The sequence below is a fragment of the Amblyomma mixtum genome, chromosome 4 (genome assembly GCF_055824585.1).
Source record: "Amblyomma mixtum isolate Tamu chromosome 4, ASM5582458v1, whole genome shotgun sequence".
Taxonomy (NCBI): Eukaryota; Metazoa; Arthropoda; class Arachnida; order Ixodida; family Ixodidae; genus Amblyomma; species Amblyomma mixtum.
The window spans coordinates 79,501,841-79,524,575 of NC_143015.1; the positions used below are offsets into that span (position 1 = coordinate 79,501,841).

The following is a 22,735-nucleotide window of genomic DNA, read 5'->3' on the forward strand; positions in this document are numbered from 1 at the left end:
CAATGCACCCTGAACTGTTAACAACTGCGCACGACAAGCCCCAATGGAGAAAGGTGTGCGCGATCATGTGCACCACCTTTGGCCATAGGAAAGTTCCACCGTACGTTGCGTTCAAGAGGAAGGGTCTCCCTAAGGGAGAAGCTTCCCGAAAGCACGTTGGTCGGCGATCAAGACAAAGGCTGCATGTAGGACATACGAGCAATTGACTGGATAAAGGACTGGTGGCAGAATCGACAAGGAGGCATGCTGGAACACAAGACCCCCTGCCTCCTTGAAAACTCACGGAGCGGACAGAACTGGATATAATGCCTGGATGCGTGATGAGCGTACTGCAGCCGCTCCACGATTGTATGAACCGCCCATTCAAAGCGAAATTTCGACCCCCCTAAGCCTAATGCATCGCCGAGGGCAGCTATCAAGGGAAGCCGAATGGGAGACTGAAGAGAGCAACTCTTCCACATATCTGCATATGGTGTTTGAACGCGTGGCTAATGTTGCCAGAAGACATGCAAGGTCTCGAAGAACTTTAGCCTGACCGGCATTTCTAACTACGTGTACGGCACTGAAGATAACCATCTCTGGGAGTCAGCTGATGAAATGAGGTCACCTGAGAGCATCTATGACTTCCCTGGGGCGCTTGTCGAGCGACTTACAAGCTCTGAAACTGAAAAATGGGCCCTGGTGATCTCGTCCATGTTTTGTGCCTGGGGTACAGTTGGCAGCGTTGAGATTGACCATTCCTTGGAAAATGCATCCCGGACCACATTGTCTGAAGCTTGAATTTAAATTTAGCGCGTTACGCGTGCCTCTTTGATTCCCCCCCCCCCTCTCCCTTCTGCTCATACGCCCGCAGCGCAATACGAACTTTGAAAAGCTGCTTGGCTGTTCTGTTTCTTCCATGGACCACACAAATCAGTGACGTAAAACAACGACAAGCATTGCTCCCTCAGTTCGTGCTGCGCATGCGACAATTGCGTTCCATTTCCTCCTTCGCGTCAATCCAACACTGTCTGCGTCGAAAAAGGTGAGCAACGCGCCACTCTATAAACACATGTGAGAGCGTAAGTAAAAATGGCAGCCGGAAATGAGAGAGGGTGAGAAGGAAGCGCGGAATGCTTTACCTCCTCTCCTCGGCGTCACGGAGGGGATACGCTTTGACGCTGAGTAAACAACCTCCAGCGGCGGACGCGCAAACACCACGCCAGCAGGAGCAACAGCACCAACAACCATATAACGACTCCCGGATCGTGCACGGACCCTCCAATGAATGCGTGCGCAAGCGCGGCAAACATTATAATGGGGCGCGTTTGCGCGAGGATGCATGCGTGTATGCGTTTTATAGCGTTCCCTCTCACCCTTCTGGTGCCCCTCCCTCTCCGGTGGTGGCGCCGGAGCACCGGGATCGATTCCTTGGACACTGTGTTTCCCCGTATGCCTCTGCTGCGCGCTTTTGCGTTCGCAGCCTCTATAGTTCTCTTTACTGCACTTGCTGGTATCCAAGATGGTGGTCTGCGCCATTCGGACGCGCACCGAAAACCTTCCTGCGGGTACGAAGCTCGCTCCTGAAGACTCACTTAATATTTGACGGTCTCTCTTCAAACTCATTCTGACGGCAGTTTCCAGTCGAGGCTCAGAAAACAAGCCTGTTAAGTCGGGTGGAATCTCAGTTCAAGAGCTATAAGGCTGCTGACAGCATAACCACCGTAAATGAGCCCGCAGCGATATTCCTTCACCCTGGCCCTGTAAAAGCAGAAATGTAATTGTACACCTTATTCCTCCTGTATTATCAGCGTACGCTAGATAAAGGGCGAACTATATATTTTTATTTATTTAGGACTCCTCTTTTCTCCGTCTCGATGGTGGGCGCTCAAAAGAGGTGAGTACGGCTGTGTGGCTGGCGTGCTTCGACGTGAACGGTCGTTGCGCATATAAAATATAAAGTAAGGCAGATATTGATAAAACAGCCAATCTTTTGAAAGGCTAATTCCCGCTGATATTGATCCTGATCCCTAAGAGGAGTGAGCAATAGCAATAGTCCCCAAAGCACTAGCCTCCAAACTTATTTTAGTTGTTTCTGGCTCATAAGATATAGCACATGGTACAAATATCTGTTGGAAGGATGGATGGATGCAAACAACTTTATTACACACAAAAAAAAATCTTCCAGGGCGGTTCCCTACTGGTCCAGGAGTCCACGGGCTTGTGCTTCACGTGAAGCCCGATCCACCAGCCATTTCTGGCCGGCGGGCTGAGCGGTCCGTAAAGCAGCCTCCCAGGAAGAATGAGTGGGATTGGGGATGGGGGGTACTGCCTTTGGGGAAGGACATTCCCAAAGGTAGTGGAAAAGTGTGGATCTGGGCACGCCACAGGTGGTACAATCAGGAGGAAAGGTTGGGTGAAAGCATGAGAGACGGTGGGGGGAAATAAAACAGCCTGTCTGTAATTGTCGCCATGTGGTGCTGGATGAGGCCGGCAAGGTACTGTGGGGTGGTGGCAAACGGGTACATTTACTGGGGTTACCCTGTAGAGTGGAGGATATCAGAACAAATTTCATGAATGCTATAATACCTACTGCCGCGGTTAGCAGACTGTGTCGCTGGAAAGAAAGCTCCCCGACTCTTTCTCCGTGCCACGGGGTGAAGACTCTAGTGCAGCAGACGTCTCGAACCTGTACGCGAGAGCCCTCTCTCTATACCTTGTGCACTAGTGTCAGACGACTACCCACCCTACCGTCCCGAAAGCACCTGCACGCTTCCCAGTAAAAGGCATAGACCTGATGGCGGCGGCCGGAGCACCTGGTGCTCCTATGACCTATATGACCTCTATGACTATAGGTGAGACGAAACCGCTTACAAAAAGTTTGTCTATAGAGTGTCTATAGACTTCTGTCTATAAAGTCTATAGACTGTCTGTAGGCAAATCCTAGAGAACAGCCTATAGGCAATACAAATGTCATGGCAGTCTATATACAATCTATAGACTTATGACCATACTTTTAGTAGACTTTTGTCTATAGACAGTCTATAGACTATGAATAGACAAAAAGCAGTATTTAAAGGAAGTCAGTAGAGTCAATAATAAACCTATAGACTGTTTATAGACGATTTTTATAAGGGACCTGAGATAACGCGTTCGCGACAGCGCTGTATTCACAGCTTGGAGATTGTGGCGTAGTGTGCGCACCTGTGACACTCTACAAGAGCACACTGACTAAAGGAGGTTCCCTCCAATCATCGAAGGGATTAAAACCCGCTGCAAACAAAGAGCAAAAAAGGAGCACATCGAGTCTCAGTCTCGGCCGCTTTTCTACAGCCCTTCTTTTAAAGAGCCTTTTCTCTTAGTACTTGTATTTTGCTACAGTCTCAACAAATCAGCTTTTGCTGTCAAGAAGTTGGAGTTGCTGCCCCAACCGGCAACGTGTCGCCGGACGAGTGGACGAATCGGACGAAGTGCCCTTCGTACTGCTGACCGCATACGATCATCGACCAACGTGAAATCGTTATTCGTCGCATCGACGGGCATCTGACGAGCCCGATCCGGCCATCCGACGCTTTACGAAGGAAAAACTTAACTAGTGCCGTCGCCAGGATTAGTGCTTCAAGTTAACTCGCCCTATTTGCACCCTTACATCACGAAGTGTGAAATATGCGACATCTTGCTGTCGAATTAAGGTTTTAGCGATGCTGTTAACAATGATGCAATAGTCATACATACTACACGCTGCATATATGTGACCACGCATGCTTGTCCTATAGTATCAGCGGGCAAGACAGACTCCACATACTGACACAACTGCGATTCCATTTTCCTTTAGCGCCGAAAGAAAGAAAAGGCAATGCTCCTTGATCCTACATACATTAAGCAGGTATGGATTGGAAATGAAAAGCAAAAAAAAAAAGATTTTATGAAAAGACGTTGACAGATCTGAGTCACAGCGCTTCGTTTTTCATTGAAGCTATTCTTCGTTCTGTCATCTGACACCGACTGGTCATCTGCACAGCAATAATAGTAATAGGCATTTATTCTTGCTTTGATAGCTGCGGCGTATCTCGTTATGGGTACGTCTTTTGTAGTTGCAGCGTAGCCCCTGTTGAAAAGACGTGAATTTATAAAATGATTAAAGAGGAAGGCGGCAGCTGAGCGATAGTCTGCTCTACGGCGCCAATACAGCCAGAAGCGAGATTTCCTTTCAGCTATCGGGTCCGACCTCCCAGCTGTAATTATGTGCTTTACGGTTCATGTTGGAGTCAAAACGACTGAATTACGGCCCATGGATTGGATGAGGAGCATCTCACGAGCAAATATAGAATGCCTCTTGCATTGCACATTTCGGACTATCAAGACCACATTTGTTACCCAGCCTGACATAGATATATACAATGTAGGACGCACAATGTAGTACATTACATCCACGCACTGTTTACGGCATTTATTCTGTAGAGCTTATTCGGTGTGAGCGCATAATTAGGGTGCATTGGTCGGAACCAAGGGGGAGAAGAGGTTATGAAATTCCCTCGCACAGGTAGGCCTACAATGAAGCCAGGGTGGGAGATCTACCGATAAATAAATGAGGCTTTTGTCTTGCAGAGGGTCTAACTTGGCTGCTGATTATTATTTATAAATATATGTGGTCATTATTGTTCTGCTTCTGAAGCAATGAAGTGCCTCCACACTATTAACTGGAGCATTGTGAGGAGCTGAGGAATTATTATTTGTACAGTTGAGATTTTTTTTTGCGGAAACTACAGCGGTTAAACGAAGTATTCAAAACAGAGAGGCATGTTTGTCTTTTTATCTGATACTGGCAAGAGAAAGTGGATACCAAAAAAAAAAATTGGCTGAGAGTACGTGCAAAGCGTTCTAAATTGAAAGTGACAATAAATGACTTCTATTTTTGAGGAGTTCCAAGTGAACACTACGTGCTTCCATGTGTCTACGTTGTAAAATCCGCGAGAAGAAAATCTTTCCACCTTGAACGCTTAAAACATGAAATAATTGTAGCAATGGCCTTATCATGTTTTCTTTACTGTTTAACAGTATGAAAGCGCCAGTCATATCGATATGAAATCCCTCACTGCAGCGGTATAGAGAGGCCGCCCGAAGACGGCAATCGTGCATGAAATATAGGCGGTTTCAGAAATACTCCCAAAAAATTTTAGCCTGGGGGCATCAACATAAAAGACAGAACAGAAATGATCCGAAAAAAAAAATCACAGGCATTTTATTCATAGCACCAGGCTAAATGTCGTTGAAAACATGCGTTCACACATCTTAGAATTTTCATGGCAAGTCTTTTCAAAAGGCGGGCAAACATAACGATCGAGATGGTAGGCGGCACGAAGTGGGCCGGTCCGTGAGTTGGGACGGAGCCGATTTGAATGCATGCTTGACTGATGAATATGTAAAAAAAAAGCCTGGCAAAGTTTTACTTTCTCAAGAAATAACAGTCGCAGGTTGGAATGCGTGAAACTCTCTTAATTGCATACGAGCCTCTAAGCACAAATACGCATATGTGGGAGAAAAAAAAGGAAGTATGCTGTCCTCTACCGGGAGTGCGCTAGAGGACAGCTTGGTCTCTTTTCTACTCTTTTCTATTTAGAGTGCATACTACAGGTCAGCAAGGGAATGCAAGAGGTATGGGATATGGTTCCTTTCTTGTGGAAGTCTTTCCATGCATTGTTACTATGCTTCGCTCCTTTAGTCCATGACGAAGGGCGAGAATCATCATCATCAGCCTGACTACGCCCACTGCAGGGCAAAGGCCTCTCCCATGTCTCTCCAATTAACCCTGTCCTTCGCCAGCTGCGGCTACCATATCCCCGTAAACTTCTTAGTCTCATCCGTCCCCATAACTTTCTGCCGGCCCCTGCTACTCTTCCCTTCTTCTGGAATCCACTCCATTACCCTTGAGGACCAGCGGTTATCTTGCCTTCGCATTACATGCCATGCCCAAGCCCACTTCTTCCTCTTCATTTCGACCACGATGTCATTAACCCGCGCTTGGGCCCTCACCCACTCCGCCAGCTTCCGATCTCGTAACATTACACCTATAACTTCTCTTTCCATAGCTCGCTGCGTTGCCCTTAACTTAACCTGAGCCCTATTTGTTAGCCTCCACGTTTGTGCCCCATAGGTGAGTGCCGGTAAGATACAGCTGTTGTATACTTTTCTCTTGAGGGATATTGGCAAACTGCCATTCATGATCTGAGAGAACCAGCCATACGCGCTCCACCCCATTCTTGTTCTAGTTATTTCGCTCTCATGATCCGGATTAGCGGTTACTACCTGCCCTAAGTAGACATATTCTCTTATTACTTCCAGCACCTCGCTACCAATTGCGAACTGCTGTTCCCTTGTTAGGCTCTTGAACATTAGTTTGGTTTTCTGCATGTTAATTTTTATCCGCACCATTCTGCTCTGCCTGTCTAACTCATTGATCATGCTTTGTATTTCATGTCCTGAGTCGCTTTGCAAGGCAATGTCATCAGCGAATCGCAAATTACTGAGGTGTTCTCCACTAACTCTCATCCCCAAATCTTCCCATTTCAGGCCTCGGAATACCTCCTGTAAGCAGGCGGTGGATAGCATTGGCGAGATCGTGTCTCCCTGCCTGACACCGTTCCGTATTGCAATTGTATTGGTGACTTTATGGAGGGCTATAGTCGCTGTGGAATCGTTATAAATATCTTCCAATATTTTCACATATCACTCTTCCACACCATGATTCCGGAATGCCTCCACGACAGCTGAGGTTTCTACTCAGGGCGAAAATAAGTGGAATGAAATCCCTGTGTAACAACCCAGTCCAGACTGTAGCATCCACGTGGCACTTATTCCGTGTTAAAGGTTGTTGTGACTGAATTGTTCACCAAGAAAAGTTTTTCTAGAATATTTTAAATACGTTCGCGCTCAACCGTTCCCACCTTCAGCCGTCTGTCCTGAGCTCTTTGACATTAAAGGTGCACTGAAGAGGAATCTGAAGTCGTCTTTTTGACGCCGGAACTCAATCTGCACGTTCCGAGCATTCTTCGAAACTTCGATTTACTGCCCTGTGTGGCCGATTTCCCTAATTAAATCGAATTAACGTCCGGCTTCCGCCTTTTTTTTTAATTCTGCCTCGTACGGTGGGCGGAGTCGACCAACGCGAGGAGTGCCTTTCACCAAGTCCAGTGGCGGCTTGCCGCTCTGCCATCGGCGGAGTAATACGTAGTAGTCCGTAGAAGCAAACAGTCCGCGCGTATTTTTATTTGTGTGGGCTTATTTTGCGGTTATATTATCTGCAAATGAAACTATTTATTCACGGAAACCTAAAAAACAAAATGAAGCGAAAGCAAAGCCTCCACGGAGCTGGCTGAAAGGCACTCCCCGCGTTGGTCGACTCCGCCCACCGTACGAGGCAGAATTAAAAAAAACGGCGGGAGCCGGGCGTTAATTCGATTTAATTAGGGAAATCGGCCACACAGGGCAATAAGTCGCAGTTTCTGAGAATGCTAGGAACGTGTAGATCGAGTTCCCGCGGCAAAAAGACGAGCTCAGATTCCTCTTCAGTGCACCTTTAAATACTTGTGCTTACTTGGGTCCCTCCATGTCCTAACAAATTTATTTATCCATCTGTATTTTTATACAAAACTGTGCCACTTTTTTGTGCGCGCTAAAAAAGCAAAACAAAATTCGCGCACGAGTAATTCAGATGTTGAGTTGAACATGCAATATACACTCCTGTTTTACAGTCGTCCCTTTAACTTTCCGATACAGACACGCATTTTCTTGGCGGCCACTAAATAATTTCGCGAAGAAAGCAGGCATCGCGATTTATTTGGAAGTATGTCATGAATATGTATATGTTTCTTTGTAACACTTTTGTCATTATTTTGTGCTTTAAGTGTTTCACAGGGTTATGCTCGTCTTCGAAAATGTTGGACAAAACGAAATTCCGCCTAGTACCACAACGAATGGAGAACTGATTCTTGTGATGGAAATCATTACTCGACCACAGCAAACCTATTTTCACGCAGTTAGCATTTTGTTTCGTATCGCCCGAATAATTTTTTGTCAAGTCCTCCATTGCAGCCTCTGTCCGAATTCCCTGTCTCTGGCATTAAAGAATGAGTTCACGAAATTCCACAAAACAGGTATTCCAGCCTATCACTGCAAAATTATTTCCGCAACAATTACGCTTTCTAGATTAATTTTTCTTTTGAAACCTCCAAAAGACATCCAATTCTCCAAAGACACACTGCAGACGACGGCCATTCTTTTTGCGACTATCCCATTTTGAGTGGTTCGCTGCGCGGCCGCAATGTGGCGCTAGTTTACTTACAGTCGGCAACCAATAACGTGAACGTGTAGTATAGAATCCAGGATGGATTTAAGTCAAAGAAGATTGCAGGATTCGTGAAGGACCTCGATATAACAGTTAAGGTAGGCAGTCCACTTAGGAACACCGAACTAAGAACTTCGGGAAGACAGATCACGGGCTTTGTCATGCTATTGCTATAATACAGGCAGGGTAACTGCCATCGTGCGCATCTCCGGGAATATTTATTTAAAAGCGCTAAGCGACACACATCACCACGAAACGTTTACCAAGAAACCTTCAAGTCATAACACTCTCCTGAAGAGTCGTAATTGACGCCTCTTTTTTCGCACATTTCTTGAGCAGTGAATGAAATGGCTAGATTGCCTTCATGGTGGGGGTGCTTACAGCGGCCACACTGTCCTAAAGGATATATCGGTGCGGAGGAAGTAAGCATGTTAGCATCTTCTCACCTGTAGTGCTTCTGGCATGCATGCTGTTCGAAACCCTTTAAAGCAAATTTTACAAATAACTCCTTAACATCCAATAAGTACTACAGTGAGCCTTTATTGCTTATTAGTCATATGACGGCTTTTTCCACCAAATAATCACATAAGTTTCCCTCTTTCAGAGGGACCTCTACTCCACAGCACTGCTGTAACTTTATGTGATTGATGTTTATTGAATAAACATAAGGTTGCACATCAATTAAACCCTCGAAAAGGTTTACTGCAGCGTGAGATTATCTATAGGCAAGACTCTTCTATTAGATACATATGCACATGACATTTCTTCTAGTGACACGTAATCAATAATTTTAGTATAGAAACTGCATTGCTTAGAAATTGAGCAGACATTAAGTTCACATGCTACATAAGCCTAATGGTTATTTGACACCACACTTGGAAAAATAGGCAAGAATGTCATCTTGTTTGTTTAAACAGCAACATCATCAGTTTAAGAGAATAGGGTATATTTGAAACGATATGTAAAGAGAAGACATCCAAAATACCGGGAAGTAAATCGGCAGTATATCTGCAAAGATGGAAAACTAACGTGTAACAAAGTAAGTAATAGCAACGTTGACGCTTGTTTCTGTTGCTTGTAGTCCTGTACAGATAGACACACAAATAAAAGACGCTACGCAAATTATCAGACGCTCTTCGCCATAGCGCGTGTCTCCAAAGGCCGACGCCTGGAGTGGGACAAAAGTACCTTCAGTTCTACTTGCATCCTCAGTACCTCTGTTAGTGGGTACTGCGAATGCTATTGGCGCCCAGAATGTTGTACATTACTTATAATCTGCAATCATTGCATGCCTTGTGCAGAATTCCTGCAACTTACTGGCCTAGTCTTAGCTAGGGCGTAAGAATGAATATCTTATTTCCGTCACCGTTTCTTTAAAGTATCTTCGTGTGTACTAAAAAACTCTGTTTTGGCGGTCGTCGCCTCCTTCTTATTTCGTTCTGTGCTCGCGCAAACCTTCAAAATTACTCCAATTAGCCCATGCTTAACCCGATGAAGTGCGTTCGCGGGTCTTCGGACATTTGCCCACGATGTACTGCAGTTACCGCTTTTTCAGCGTCTGATTCCACAACCTTTTGAAGAAATGAATGTCTCAGGCTGTGACACACAGTTAGGCCTCGTGTCTGGAGTGAGTTCCTCGTTGACAACAATTGGCAGACATGCAAGCATACCTTTGGAGCGATGCGACGACGCCCTGGCGGCCGCCTGATGCTGCTGTTGCTGGTGCTGCTGATGCTGCTGCGCCTCCTGGTGGTGCTGGGCGGCGGCAGCGGCGATCCTGTGCCCTAACACAGCTGCCCGCGAGCCGACGAGGGCCGCGTGGCCCGGACTAGACGCCATCACAAGACCCAGGGGTCCGCCGTGGTGCGAGGCCGCCGCGTGCGACCCGTGCAGTATGCCGTCGATGGAGTAGGGCACGTGGTGCGGAGGGTAGGCCGCCATGCTGTACGGGGCCATGGGGGTACCGAAGGGCGAATACGGTCCTGGCAGAGGTCGCCCGAGGCGACCCAGGCATCCGGCGTCCAGCAGTCGCGTCGCTTCCATCAGGGACGACGATGGCATCAGCGGCCGACAGGCACCGGCGACGAGTCCTCGGTGCGAATCCTCCGTGGGGCCATGGTAACCCTTTGCCGGATGTCTGACGTCACGACTGTCGTCGCGTCATGATTGATGGGCAGTGTCTGAGCAGCACTGAATGAATGGTGTCAGCAGGTGTTGAGCACTGCGCACCGGACGCTGATCGGATTAAACGGTTCGGCCTGAACCGTTTCCTGTTCACTTTGGCACGAATGATTCACAGGGTAATGTAGAGGGGCTGTCTTCTGCGCAGTTTCAAGCACAACACTTCTCAGCGCGGATGCGCTGGTTCCACATTTGGCTAAAACGAAACCAAACACTCAGCATAGCCGGCACACCTCCAGCGCGTGTGAAATAGAGCGACAAGCAACACTTGTTTTCCTGAAACTTCAGTTGGTGGAAACTACAAAAACCGTGCTGGATGGTTGATACGTCTGAGGACGCGGCCAATCTCCACGGGCTCCCATAGAGTTAACGCTACTGGAACTGGTAGTTTCTAAGCAGCGTTAATTGTTTACCTTGGTCAAGTGGCACAGCTTCGAGCGGCTTGAGGAAGAATAGAGGCGGCGAACTCGTCCGGAGAATGCGGTCCTGAGTAGTTCAGGCGCAAGGCGACCTCCGAGCAGCAGACGACGGTCGGCGCTCGCCCGACGAAGCAGCGCGCCAACCTTGTCCGGTAATGGTAGACAACAGCAGCGACGCAGACGACAACACTGGCAAGCGATCACACTGCGTCCATCTTTTTCTGAGCCGCACAAATCGAGAACACGAGCAATAACGGGTGCACGCCACTACACCGATGCTTCGTTTCCTCTCGAACACGTTGCACAAGCTTTTGCAGTCGCCCCGCAGCCGCCCGTCGGAAAATACGGCCCGTAGACCAACGACCGGGCGCAACTACGAGCGCCGTCTGCTAAGTTCCTCCTTCGGCTGCTGCCCACCAGGGGGCGTGGCGTTTTTCAGGGGCGGGTCCAAACCGGATGTGGCTCTCGACGAATGAGAATGCCAGGGGGCGTGGCCTCTATTTTTTTTTTCTAAAAGCAGGAGAGAGGAGGTACAGCGTGCCTCCTTGCTGGCTGTAGCTCCTCGCTCCCTTTCCCCCCGCTACGTATTGTCCTCCTCTTTCTCACGAAGCGTGCGCGCGCGCCCAGGAGGTGGGGAAGGATGTAGAAACGCGCGAAAAGAAGGCGCGTTCGCGCGCGCTGCCGGTGGCGGGAAACCGTACGTGCGTGCGTGTTTATTCAACGGTGGTTTCGGGTCGGTATTACGGGGGGGCCGTGGCGCGCTGGTGCTGAGAACGATGCAGTGGAAGGGGAAGCCGCAGGATAGGGGAAGGAAAAGAGAAGTTGGTAGGAGTGCTCGCAGTTTACGCTCGATCACACCATTGGAAATGGCGGGTACGGAAGTAGCCCAGAAAGAGCGCCGCTAATTCAATGCCCACACGACGATACAGGAACGTGCGCACGCCAGCACTGATCTCTTTAGTGTGCTTCCCTTCTGCAGGGCTGTAATTCGAGATACGGAGACGGAACAATGCGACGAATTGACGTTGGAGTGTTCAACGGCTTAACGTGGTCAGGGGATGGACTGTTGAACCATAATTAATAACAAGTTTACGGCGGAAACATGACAATTTGTTTTAACTTGGAGCTGTCTCGTGCGATCCGGCCGTGCAAGTTGACATTAGAAATAGGGGATAGCCAATACACATCATTAAGCACCCTCTGACTCATGTTGGCCCTAACTGACGAAAACTTCTTGCATACGTAATGAGAAGCAGCATATCAGTTAGCAGTTAAGAGCTTCATTTGAATTTGTGACGACGAGTATGACATTCAACACTATAACTTTCCTCGTTTTCAAGAAAGCTACCCTCTGGGCACGAAGCTTTTTTTCTTCCCTGAGCATTCGACTGATAACAGTGCACTTGCTCTGATCTGTAGCCCCAGGCTTTATACGCATGTGATAAGCAATAATGCTTTCAAAAGTCCAAAGAAGAGCATGAAGGTCCGGCTAGAGTTAAATACTTCATGGGAACCCAATGACCCACAGTTTCAGCAACAATCTTCCTTATTGGCTGATAGAATGGACGACGCAGAATGCGTAAAGCGAGTTGATGCTACCATACGGTTAATCTTGGAACATTGAATACAGGTGCGTGGTTTACATTTCTGTGAAGTTACGATTTAGGCAGCTGTTAAAGGATTGTGTTAGTTCGGGACGTGGGAGCCCCGCATGCGAGGAACCTCTCAACACGGTTGCTGGGTGGAGACTAGAAAGGTTTATTGCAGTGGAGGGGGAGAGAGAGAGTGTGCGTGAAAAGAAAGCACTCCCGGTGCTGTGGCAGTGCATATGATCACAGTATGGTGCCCAGTCAGAGGCAATGGGGAATGCGTCGGTCGACGGGTCTGTAGGGATCAGGTGTTGTCGGGGGAGACGCCTGCTAGCTTTTGTGGGAGCGGCCGGCCCGTGCTAGTTTCTTGGAAGCGGCCGGCGAGTAAGCGCGAAGGAGAAAAGGGCTGCTGGAGCAGCCTTGCGTCGCTTTGTCGACGAACACGACAGCAAGAGAGAATACATTTGCTCCAGCTATTACCAGATATCTCCGGGTATACATTTACTCCAGATATACAAAAGAGCTCCTTCAATAAAGTTTGTAGAGTATGCGCAGCGTTCTCCATACGCGCGTCTGGAATACTGTTTCGGTTATATTTCGAAGATTATGTGGAACCGCGGTTAAGTTAAGGCCTGTTTGCAGCGGTTGAGCCTGCAAGCAAGCTCTTCAAAAGAATAGCCAGGAACGGATGCTCTGAGAGCACACCCAACCCCTCTTGCTGCTTACCGTTCCCACAGTGCTTCTGCGACGTTCTAGGATCTAATGGTTCCGTAATGTTCGGCAGGGCTGCACGGAACTACAATTACTCTATCAGTGAAGCGATTCTTTCCTTTTATAATACCTGGGTCAAATTAGTGTTGGCACATGTGCTGTTCGAAAGAAGGGTGAGTGCTTGAACTAATGTACACGACGAACAATGAAGGAACAAGGCACAAGCTTTGGATTGGATCTCCTGAATTAGACCTCATTGAGTCTTCTATCATCCAATAGGAGCGCCTGCATGGGAGTGTACCGGGTGAGGCAGCTGAAAGTAACCAACATTAAAAAAATATGCTGAGTGTCCTATGCGAGTGAGACCAATTGAGGGCCGGAAACTAGATAATTGTTGAAGGCCAATTTGCTAAATTTTGAAATGTTGGTGTCAAAAACAAAACGTCAAGGCAGAACTCGTAGATCGTCTTGAAACACAGCCTGCCAAAATATTTTCACCGTGGTACAGGGTCTGTCAAAAATCCCCAGTCCATAGTGTTTGTTTCTCGCCGGTATCTCCTTGCATTTAAGATGCCGATGAAGCTCTCAAGCTTCTCAGAGGTTAGAACGATACTCCAACCCTCCACAGATATTTTGATCATCAGGGGTGTCGTAAATTTACGTTAATATTCTGCGCGAAAGCAGACTCTGGGGCCTGGGAACTTTTGACTAATACTCTACCTTTCCAGTAAGACAGCTTTCTTTCCGGCGTGAAACAAAAAAAAAAATCTCACAAAATACAAAAGCTTTCATGAGAAATCGTGGTTGCTTCAGTGTCTCAAGACGCGTCTCACAGCACAAAATCCGCTTTTCTCTGAAGCGCTCCCCTCAACAGGCCTTTGCGTGCGGGCAGAGCGAGAGACATGCACCAGTAGCGGTCACGTGGTAGCTTTCTTTTAAATTCGGTAAATAAACCTGCGAAAAACGGTACCTTGGATGAAACCTTTCAACCAATTGTTCTTCAAGACAATCTACTGATTCTGAATTGATGATTGGGATCGTGAAGCCAATATTAAACTGTGAATTATCTAATCAGTCTTTACTGCTGATTTGCCTTTTGAGAACATAAAACACTACAGATGCGATATACGGCTACCAACCACACAGATGAGACCATACGAGCCCTCAGTTCGTTCCACTGCACTAGGACATTCCGTCTTTTTTAAAAGCTTGGTTACTTTTACATGGAGTACCTGATTAACGTTTGCCATCCTATACACATCAAAACATTGGTAAGCTAGAAAATATACTTGTACGGCACTTAACCCACTGCTATAAGAAGCACCAAGCAGAAAAGTGAAGTTGAAGTAAGAGATGAAATTTGGTATCGATTGGACGGCTCACTTCACTCACTGCCAATTGAAGAATTAGCTGTTCAGTTGCCTAACAATTTGACCTATTGATCTGTTTTTAATACTTCTATGTTACCGATGTCTATGCTACCCATGTTATTTGTTTTTACTAATGTATGTACCCCCTCCTTTTATGTCTCTTCTCCGAGAAATAAATAAATCAGTCAAGTAAATCAGGATAAAACTGTGATTACGACAGGCAAAACACAAAACTCAATTCGAAGGCTTATAAAGCGGTTATCAATTGCGCAATACCCGTTTGGAAGTGGATTATCAATCTCAGCTCCATCTCCAAATTCGAAACCTGGTGGTGTTTATATGAATATGCATTTCAGGGGAACGGCAAAAGGTCACACACCAAGAGCCAGATGACCTTGGGAGTTGTAGTTGTAGTGCGAAGACTAGAGCTTTCCTCTAAAACCAATCCCTGTGGTCCCTGGTTTTGGTGACTTGCATGGCTTGGGCAAAGCACGCGCGTACGTTAGACGGAGCAGTCCGTACTTTTCTTCGTGCAAAAGAAATGAAGATCATCAGCGCATGGATGCGGTGATGTGAAAAGCCTGGGCTTTCTCGAGGATACCTTATACAAGGCGATGGAAGGTTATTTTTTGAAAGATTGGTTGCTTTGGTTTTATGGGGTTTAACGTCCCAAAGCGACTAAGGCTATGAGAGACGCCGTAGTGGAGGGCTCCGGAAATTTCGACCACCTGGTGGTAAAACGTGCACTGACATCGCACGTACACTGACATCGAACAGTACACGAGCCTCTAGAATTTCTCTCCCAAAGAAATTCAACCGCCGCGGCCGGGATCGAACCCGCGTCTTTCGGGCAGCAGCCGAGCACCATAACCACTGAGCCACCACGGCGGCGTATTGTTTTTTTTTGTGTGCACAAAATGTCACAAACAACGAAGGCATGAGGAAAGACAGCTGACAGCAAAGGTGCTAACGGTTCCTAAGTTTGCTAGCAATAGGGCCTACGCGTTGACCTGCGTGGAGATTTCATGAGAAAAACTGGCTGTGTCTGTAGTATTTTTTTTAGAAAACCATCTTAACACAGCTCTGCCTTAAAAGCATATGCCTCAAGAATTATTACAAAGCCAGATTTCAGAATGTGGTCTATAGTTTGATGACCCAAACCACACTGAAGACAATGAAGGCTTTGCATTCTTTTAGAGGCAGTAGTGAACGATGAGTGCTTTAGTGATCCGTCCGCAAGAAGCCTGTCAGTTAAAGTGGCGTGTACTATGGCATGCTGATTGTTGTATGGAAGGTCATAAGGTTTTCTGAAAAGAAAGCATTAAAGAAACCATGCAATAGGGTTTCCTTATGAGCACTGCAATAGAGTGCGTAAGGCACACCTGAGAGAAAAAAGTCCCGTGCGGTGAGGTGAAAGGTTTTCCGTTAACGAAGATTTAGAACTTAGATGGGTGAGAAGTCCTCCGTTTCTAGGCTAAAAAAGAAACGCCTTTTCTTGCCTACTTTTCGGAAAGATGGCATACGGATGTGTGTATTAAAGATTAAAGAATTTCCTACGGCGAGTGCTCCTGGTCTATTGCCTTCAAAATTTTTCTAAACTGCGTAACCTACTACAGATGCAGAAAATAAATAAGCGCTTTCCAAACTAAGCTTCTGAGAAGCGTGTACTATTTATTGCTCCTCCAATCCACACTAGCAAACAGCGTTTGTTATTGTCTGTTTTCTGCAAAATCTCAGTTATACATGGTGGACAGAACGCAAGGAAAAAACTTGTCTGATTTCGGTTAGATCACAAAGAAGTATTCACAGTCTGCTCCTGGAGGAGCATTTGTGTTTTTTATTTTCACGCAATTTTTTCAAGACTGCACATGCATGCATTTCCCGGTGGCTGTACTGTCATTATAATAAAACTGAATAAAACTGCTGAACGAGTATGTGTTTAACAAACTAGACAAGTTTGAAGTGTTTATGATTACGGAAACCTGGTACTCTTGTGATGAAGATGTAATTAATATGCCCGGGTACAACTCGTTCTTCATGAACAGATTATTAAATCGTGCTGGCGGTGTTTGTGCTTTAGTAAAAAAGTACAAATTGTGACCTGGTGCCAAGATTTTGTTGTGTCACTTCTGACTACGAAATGGTTTGCTTAAATTTTGACCGTACTATTATTGCGGTTTGTTACCGGCCTCCTGATGGCCGCACTGCAGAATTCTTTTCTTTCGTTGACGTATTTTTGAATTTTGTGAACTCTAACAACTTCTGTGTCATTCTAGGCGGCGATTTTAATGTAAACCTGCTTTCTGATAGCAACACAGCAAAAAATTTTATTTTGCTGCTCTCCGCAAACGGCTGCATTAACACAATTGGCACGCCTACAAGAGTTACTATGCATACAGAATCACTCATTGACCTGTTTATTACTAATTTTGATGAAAAGAGCGTTGTGTCCGCTGTCTTTCATTATGACCTTAGTGACCATTTCCCAATATTGCTAGGGGTGAAACCAGGTATGAAGTACAAACCAGCGCGTGCTTGCTTTCATCAAGCGATTACTGAGAAAAACCTTGCTTCTTTCAACAGGCTGTTTCAGATGTAGCTTGGTCTGACGTGCTGTCTATGACAGACGTGGAAGCCACTTATGAAAGCTTTCTTGATAAATTTAAAGCACTTTACACCGCACATTTTCCGTACAAGGCGCACGTAAGACCTCGGAAAGGGCGCAAGGAGTGGATGACGTCACAATTGCTCAAGGAGATACAATCTAAAGAAAAAATGTACCAAGACATTATAAATACACGCGACCCCAATCTATCAGCAAGATACAAAGTCCTGAGAAATAAGCTAAACAAAAAGTTAAGGCGTGCTAGGGATTCGTATTACTACGGCAAATTCGAATCATGCCACGGTGATTCTCGAAAGTTATCGAACCAGATTAACAACGTTGTTTTAAGCACACCCCAGACTAGCCCTCCTCAGGAAGTACTTATTCAAGGACGAAGTGTAAATGAGCAGGAGCTAGCAGAGGCGTTTAATCAATATTTCTTCACGCGAGAATACCTAAGTACATGCCATATGATACCCACATAAGTCAAAGTAGCGATTCTACGTATCTAAGTCCAACTACATCTTCCGAAGTAGTCACTGCATTCATGAACATGAAGAACAGCAGATGCCACGATACGGATGATTTGCAGATACGGCCTGTGAAGCATGTGTTAGATATTCTAGCACCAATTTTAGCACATATATTTAATTTAAGTTTGGAATACGGAGTGTTCCCACAGCGCATGCAAATTGCTAAGGTGACAGCTTTGTATAAGAAAGGTGATAAGCTTTGCGTTTCAAATTATAGGCCAGTTTCCGTGCTGCCAATGTTTTCTAAAGGACTGGAAAAAATTATCCACACGCGACTATCATGCTTTTGTGACAAACACCAAATAACAACAGATTCGCAGTTTGGTTTTATCAAACATAAATCTGCAGAGACAGCATTACTAAGCCAAAAAGAGTACCTATTACAGTGTTTCGAGGAAAAGAAACTTGCCCTTGGCGTTTTTATAGATTTTTCGCAGGCTTTCGACTACATCAGCCACAACATACTTTTGACAAAACTGTTCGACTACGGTTTCAGGGGTCGTGTTCACGCGCTTCTTGCGTCATATCTTGCACATCGCTTTCAGTTTGTTGATATTAATAGCTGTCGATCCTCAGTAAAAAAAGTACCTGCTGGCGTACCTCAGGGAAGTATCCTTGGACCGCTTCTTTTTAACTTATATATCAATGATATCGTTAATCAATGCCTGCATGTGAAGTGCGTTATGTATGCCGATGTCGTCTCACTGTTTTTCTCATCAAGCGGATGTGAAGATGTGATAAACGAGGCCAATAGGACACTAAGTACACTCCATCAGTGGTCCCTTAATAATCTGTTGAAAATTAATGTAACTAAAACTAAGGCAATTATGTTCAAACCAAAAAATACAAACGTTATTCTACCATGCGATCTTAAGCTAGGTTTGGAAACGATAGAGGTTGTAGATAATATTAAGATATTAGGGGCTCATTTCAACAGCCAGCTAAGCTGGGATAATCATGTTAACGCTGTCATCAGTAAGCTTTCTCGTGTCACAGCTATCATTAACCAGCATCGTCACTTACTTCCATGCAAAGTTAAACTTCTCCTATATAATTCGCTCTTTATGTCCCAAGTGAACTATGCGCATTTAGTTTGGGGAACAACTACAGGTACCAATAAAAATAAGATTTATGTTTTACAGAAGAAGGCTCTGCGTGCAGTACTTAACGTCTCTTCTCATATAAACACATGCGATTTATTGCATCAGTTCAGTGCCATAAAAGTATCTGAAATGTATAATGTTAGGTTACCTGAAAGATACAAGAAGGACATAAAACAAAATATGAATTACTTGCGTGACACGGCACACCTTTCACTAAATGTACAAGTTTATCAGTTTATCCTATCAGACACAGCGAACTGTGGCATATTCCAACCTGCCGCACAGGTACACATAGTCTAGCAAACACGTTGCCCCGTCTTCTAAATAAGTTTCAAACTGCACAAATTGATCTTTCACGTGCATGCCGCCAAGTTATACACGATGTATGTGCCACTTTATAGATTCATTGCTTCTTTATCCCTTCGCTGCTTCTTTATCTCTTTCGTTTCAGTATACTGTTGACCTAATTTGAGTAACCGAATTCCTGTTGTTCGATGACGTGTATTTTTCTGTTTTCTTTTTTTTATTACCATTTTTTGTTGTACACTTCATTCCTTGTCATTTTTCTATTAATACGCAAAACCATTTTTGATAACTATTGTTTGCATTTTGAGATGCTATTTGTTTAAAACATTTATGTTACCTGCTGCCTTGCAATGTAGGGGCCGAGGGGCACGTCAAGCCAAAATTTCTGGCTTTTTTCCCTCGGCCCTCACCATATGTGTACATGAGAAAATAAATTGAAATTGAAATTGAAATTATCACAAAGAGCCTTCGCTTTTTGTACGTGAGGTCCCATAGTGCAACAGCTTTCATGGGTATATGTATACGGCTCATTTTTGCCTAATTTTGCTTTTGTCAAAAAATTCGGGCATTTAATTCAGTACTGAAGGTACTCAGTGGTTCGTCACAAAAGCAAACCTGAAAACCAAAGTATGAATCATGTATTCCTTTCCGACGCAATTTGAACAGATTGTCAACACAGCGCGTACACATCTGGATTTTAATATTAAAGCTGTCGCCATATCTTAAATAGTGTGAAAGTTATGTTAAATTCTCAAACATACTTGCTCTACTTTCCAACAGATATCCAAAAGTATATATTGAGAAAGGTCAGCAAAACTTGAAGAAAAATTCAAAGAGTGTCTTTGTAAGGGACTGTACAACTTGCCATATTCAACGTGCAAGCTTAAGGGTTTACGAGTCAGAGACAGAGCAGACACTCCCGACTTGCGCTTGCCTTGAAGAGTTACCTATGGTGGTGTCCTCAGGCTGGCAGTTATTGCATGGACCATTCTGTACAGTCTGTACAAACAGTTCTCTGCATAGCTTTAACTTTAGAAATTATCGAATTCAGTACACAGAGCTTTTGGGCGAGAAATGCACGCTGGAAGTGTTGACCTGCATTTACTTACGGTTTTTTTTGTCGCCAATGACCTGTCCGTCAACAGTAATCGGGTACTGAACCGACGATGCACAGCTGGTTGGTCTGATTACACAGGCCCTCAATTCCAGAATCAACGTGCACTACCAACGGAGCGATATCTTACGCTACATCGTAAGAAGATGTATTTAAGCAGTTGATAGTTCAAGAAATTTCGGGGCCAATGCACTCGGTAATTTCAAGTTGTATTGTTTGAATCGGCTGTAAGGCTGCAAGTAACGGAGTACTTTTTTGCAGATGTTGAAGCTACATATTTGCATCTCTCCTTCGTTTCTCACTGTTCTGTTTGTTCTGTCGTTCTGTTTGCTCAAGACTAGTCTCGAAGCGCGGCGAATGAAGCCAGAAAGGTCCATCATGCTTCGCATTAGTTAGAGACATCGAATTTGTATACGTGAAGGCAGAATCACGCTGTTGGATTGCGGAACGGCGCTCCTCGTCCAAAGATTTTCACCCACATCTTTGGCTATAAATTTCGATAACCATTTCGTAATGAAGTACGGCCAATCTTCTTTGTGGGAGGCCATGCCACTTGTTTTTGCCACCACTGATGATCGCAGCTGTCTACCCCGAAGAATGGTGAGGGTCTCCAAATTGGTCGTCATATATGGAAAGAATAATTGCTGCACCAATTTCCCGTCTCCGCGCGAAATGTGCTTTAAGCGCGCACACATTATGTCTATAGACAGGTGCGGTGAGAATGCAACGGGGCGCGTAAACAACTGATTGAAATATTGTCGCCACGTCATCACTGATAGCACATTTCCCGGTAACGCTGTTGAGGAGTGAGTTATGTGCCGTGTTTGTTTATAAATGAACGCATGCCCACATGATGATTGCGCCCTCTGGTAAACAAACAAGCAAGCTGTCCGGCTTGTTAGGCTTCCATGCAGACATAGCTTTTTTCCTCATGATGCGATGTTTTTTACAGAACGCGCGCTAATTTTTGGCCGGACTCGAACGCGTTATTATGCAGATTCAGGATGCTGTATGCCTGCCTAGCGAAACTACATAATCATCGAAGCAGCTGGTGTGCAGGCAGCATTCCTGAAAGGGTTTTTATCCATTATTTCTTGTGAACGGTGCAAATTGTCGCACTTCGTTTAACGCTACGGCCTTCACTCAGTTCGACGTGGCGCGAATACATGGTTGCTTCCTTTGAAACAAGCGTCGACCTATGTGGGCCGAGTGTGCCGTCGTGAGGGCACTGTTAAGCGTTTTCATTGAATTAAAAGATGTTGGTTCTTGTTTCCCTCATCTCTTTCCGACGACAAATTATCAGCCATAACAAGCTGCTGCTGCTGGCGTTTTATATAAAGTGTTTTTCAATATGATTCAATAAAGAATTATTCTTCAAGGCCATCAGAGATAAGAAGTTCGGTTTGTTCAGGTGGATTCTACAACATGGCGGACATTATGTACTTGATAAAGCTTTATAAATAAAATATGACTAACTAAATTCAACTAATCGTTTGATTTTTTATTGTAGGGGGAAGACGATCTGCAAAATTTAAGACCGGGAGCATTGTAGGCCATCTCAGTTTTTAAATTTTCTTAATTGGCACTGTGGCTAAAAAATTTTACGTTAATAAAAAACGCATTTGCAAATTAGTTGAGTATGCTTTCCCGCATCGAACATTTGTAATATTGGTGTAGCCCCTCTTAATATCATCGCGACAATAACTTTACCAACTTCTACGCAATAAAAAACGCACTAAAGGGGTCTGTATTTGCTGCATTCGAAAACCGAGCGATGGCATTTTATAATTGTGCTCCGCGGGAAAGCCAACTCAAAGAGCTTGTGAAATGCGTATTTTTGACCTTCGATATTTAAATCCAGAGTTCCAATTGATAAATTTTAAAACTAGACCCACCTTCAATGTGGAAATTATTGAATTTCGCCGTATAATCTTGTTCCTCAAAATAAAATTATAAACTTTATCAGTTCAAGTTAGTTAATTAATCTTTTAATTATGAAACTCTACCCGGTACATAATGTCCGCATGTTGTGCAATCCACCTCCACAAACCGCACTGATCTCTAACAGCTTTAAAAAATATATGCATTGAATAATTTGAAACAGGAGGTGTAACCCGACAGTACGATGCGGGGCCCAGCTCAAAATCACCATACGCTGAAAACGATCGTGCGAGAGGAACCTTTTCACCTTTGTGCTAGGCTGCCTCATTATTTGTAGGTGGTGGACTTTCCAGGGTTTCTTTCTGAAAAAACTCGTATATTTTCCGTTCATTTGATTTCGACGTTTTGGGGCTACCTTCTGGCGCGAACGCTAAAGGCGGTAATTATCTGAGAAGAAAATTCACCATCTTAAAAGAAAAAGGACGGGACGTAGGTAAAGAGGACAAATCTGTTCTTTGCCTCTGAGATACACATGGTATCGCAGTCTCTTGTAGTAGTATGCTTGTTACCCTTGCTGGCTTGATTGTTTTAGCATGCTCC

The 22,735-nt window shown here is 45.1% G+C and overlaps 1 protein-coding gene across 1 annotated transcript in view; it reads right to left on the bottom strand.

The window, feature by feature from the left end:
* The window catches only part of LOC149347148 (uncharacterized), a 287,424-nt gene extending 276,152 nt beyond the window's left edge, over positions 1 to 11,272 (bottom strand). Inside the window, exon 1 of the mRNA XM_089585504.1 lies at positions 9,994 to 11,272. Coding sequence (XP_089441630.1) covers positions 9,994 to 10,384 — 391 coding nt within the window. The 5' untranslated portion in view covers positions 10,385 to 11,272. The remainder of the gene's footprint in view (positions 1 to 9,993) is intronic.
* Between the last annotated feature and the right edge of the window lie 11,463 nt (positions 11,273 to 22,735).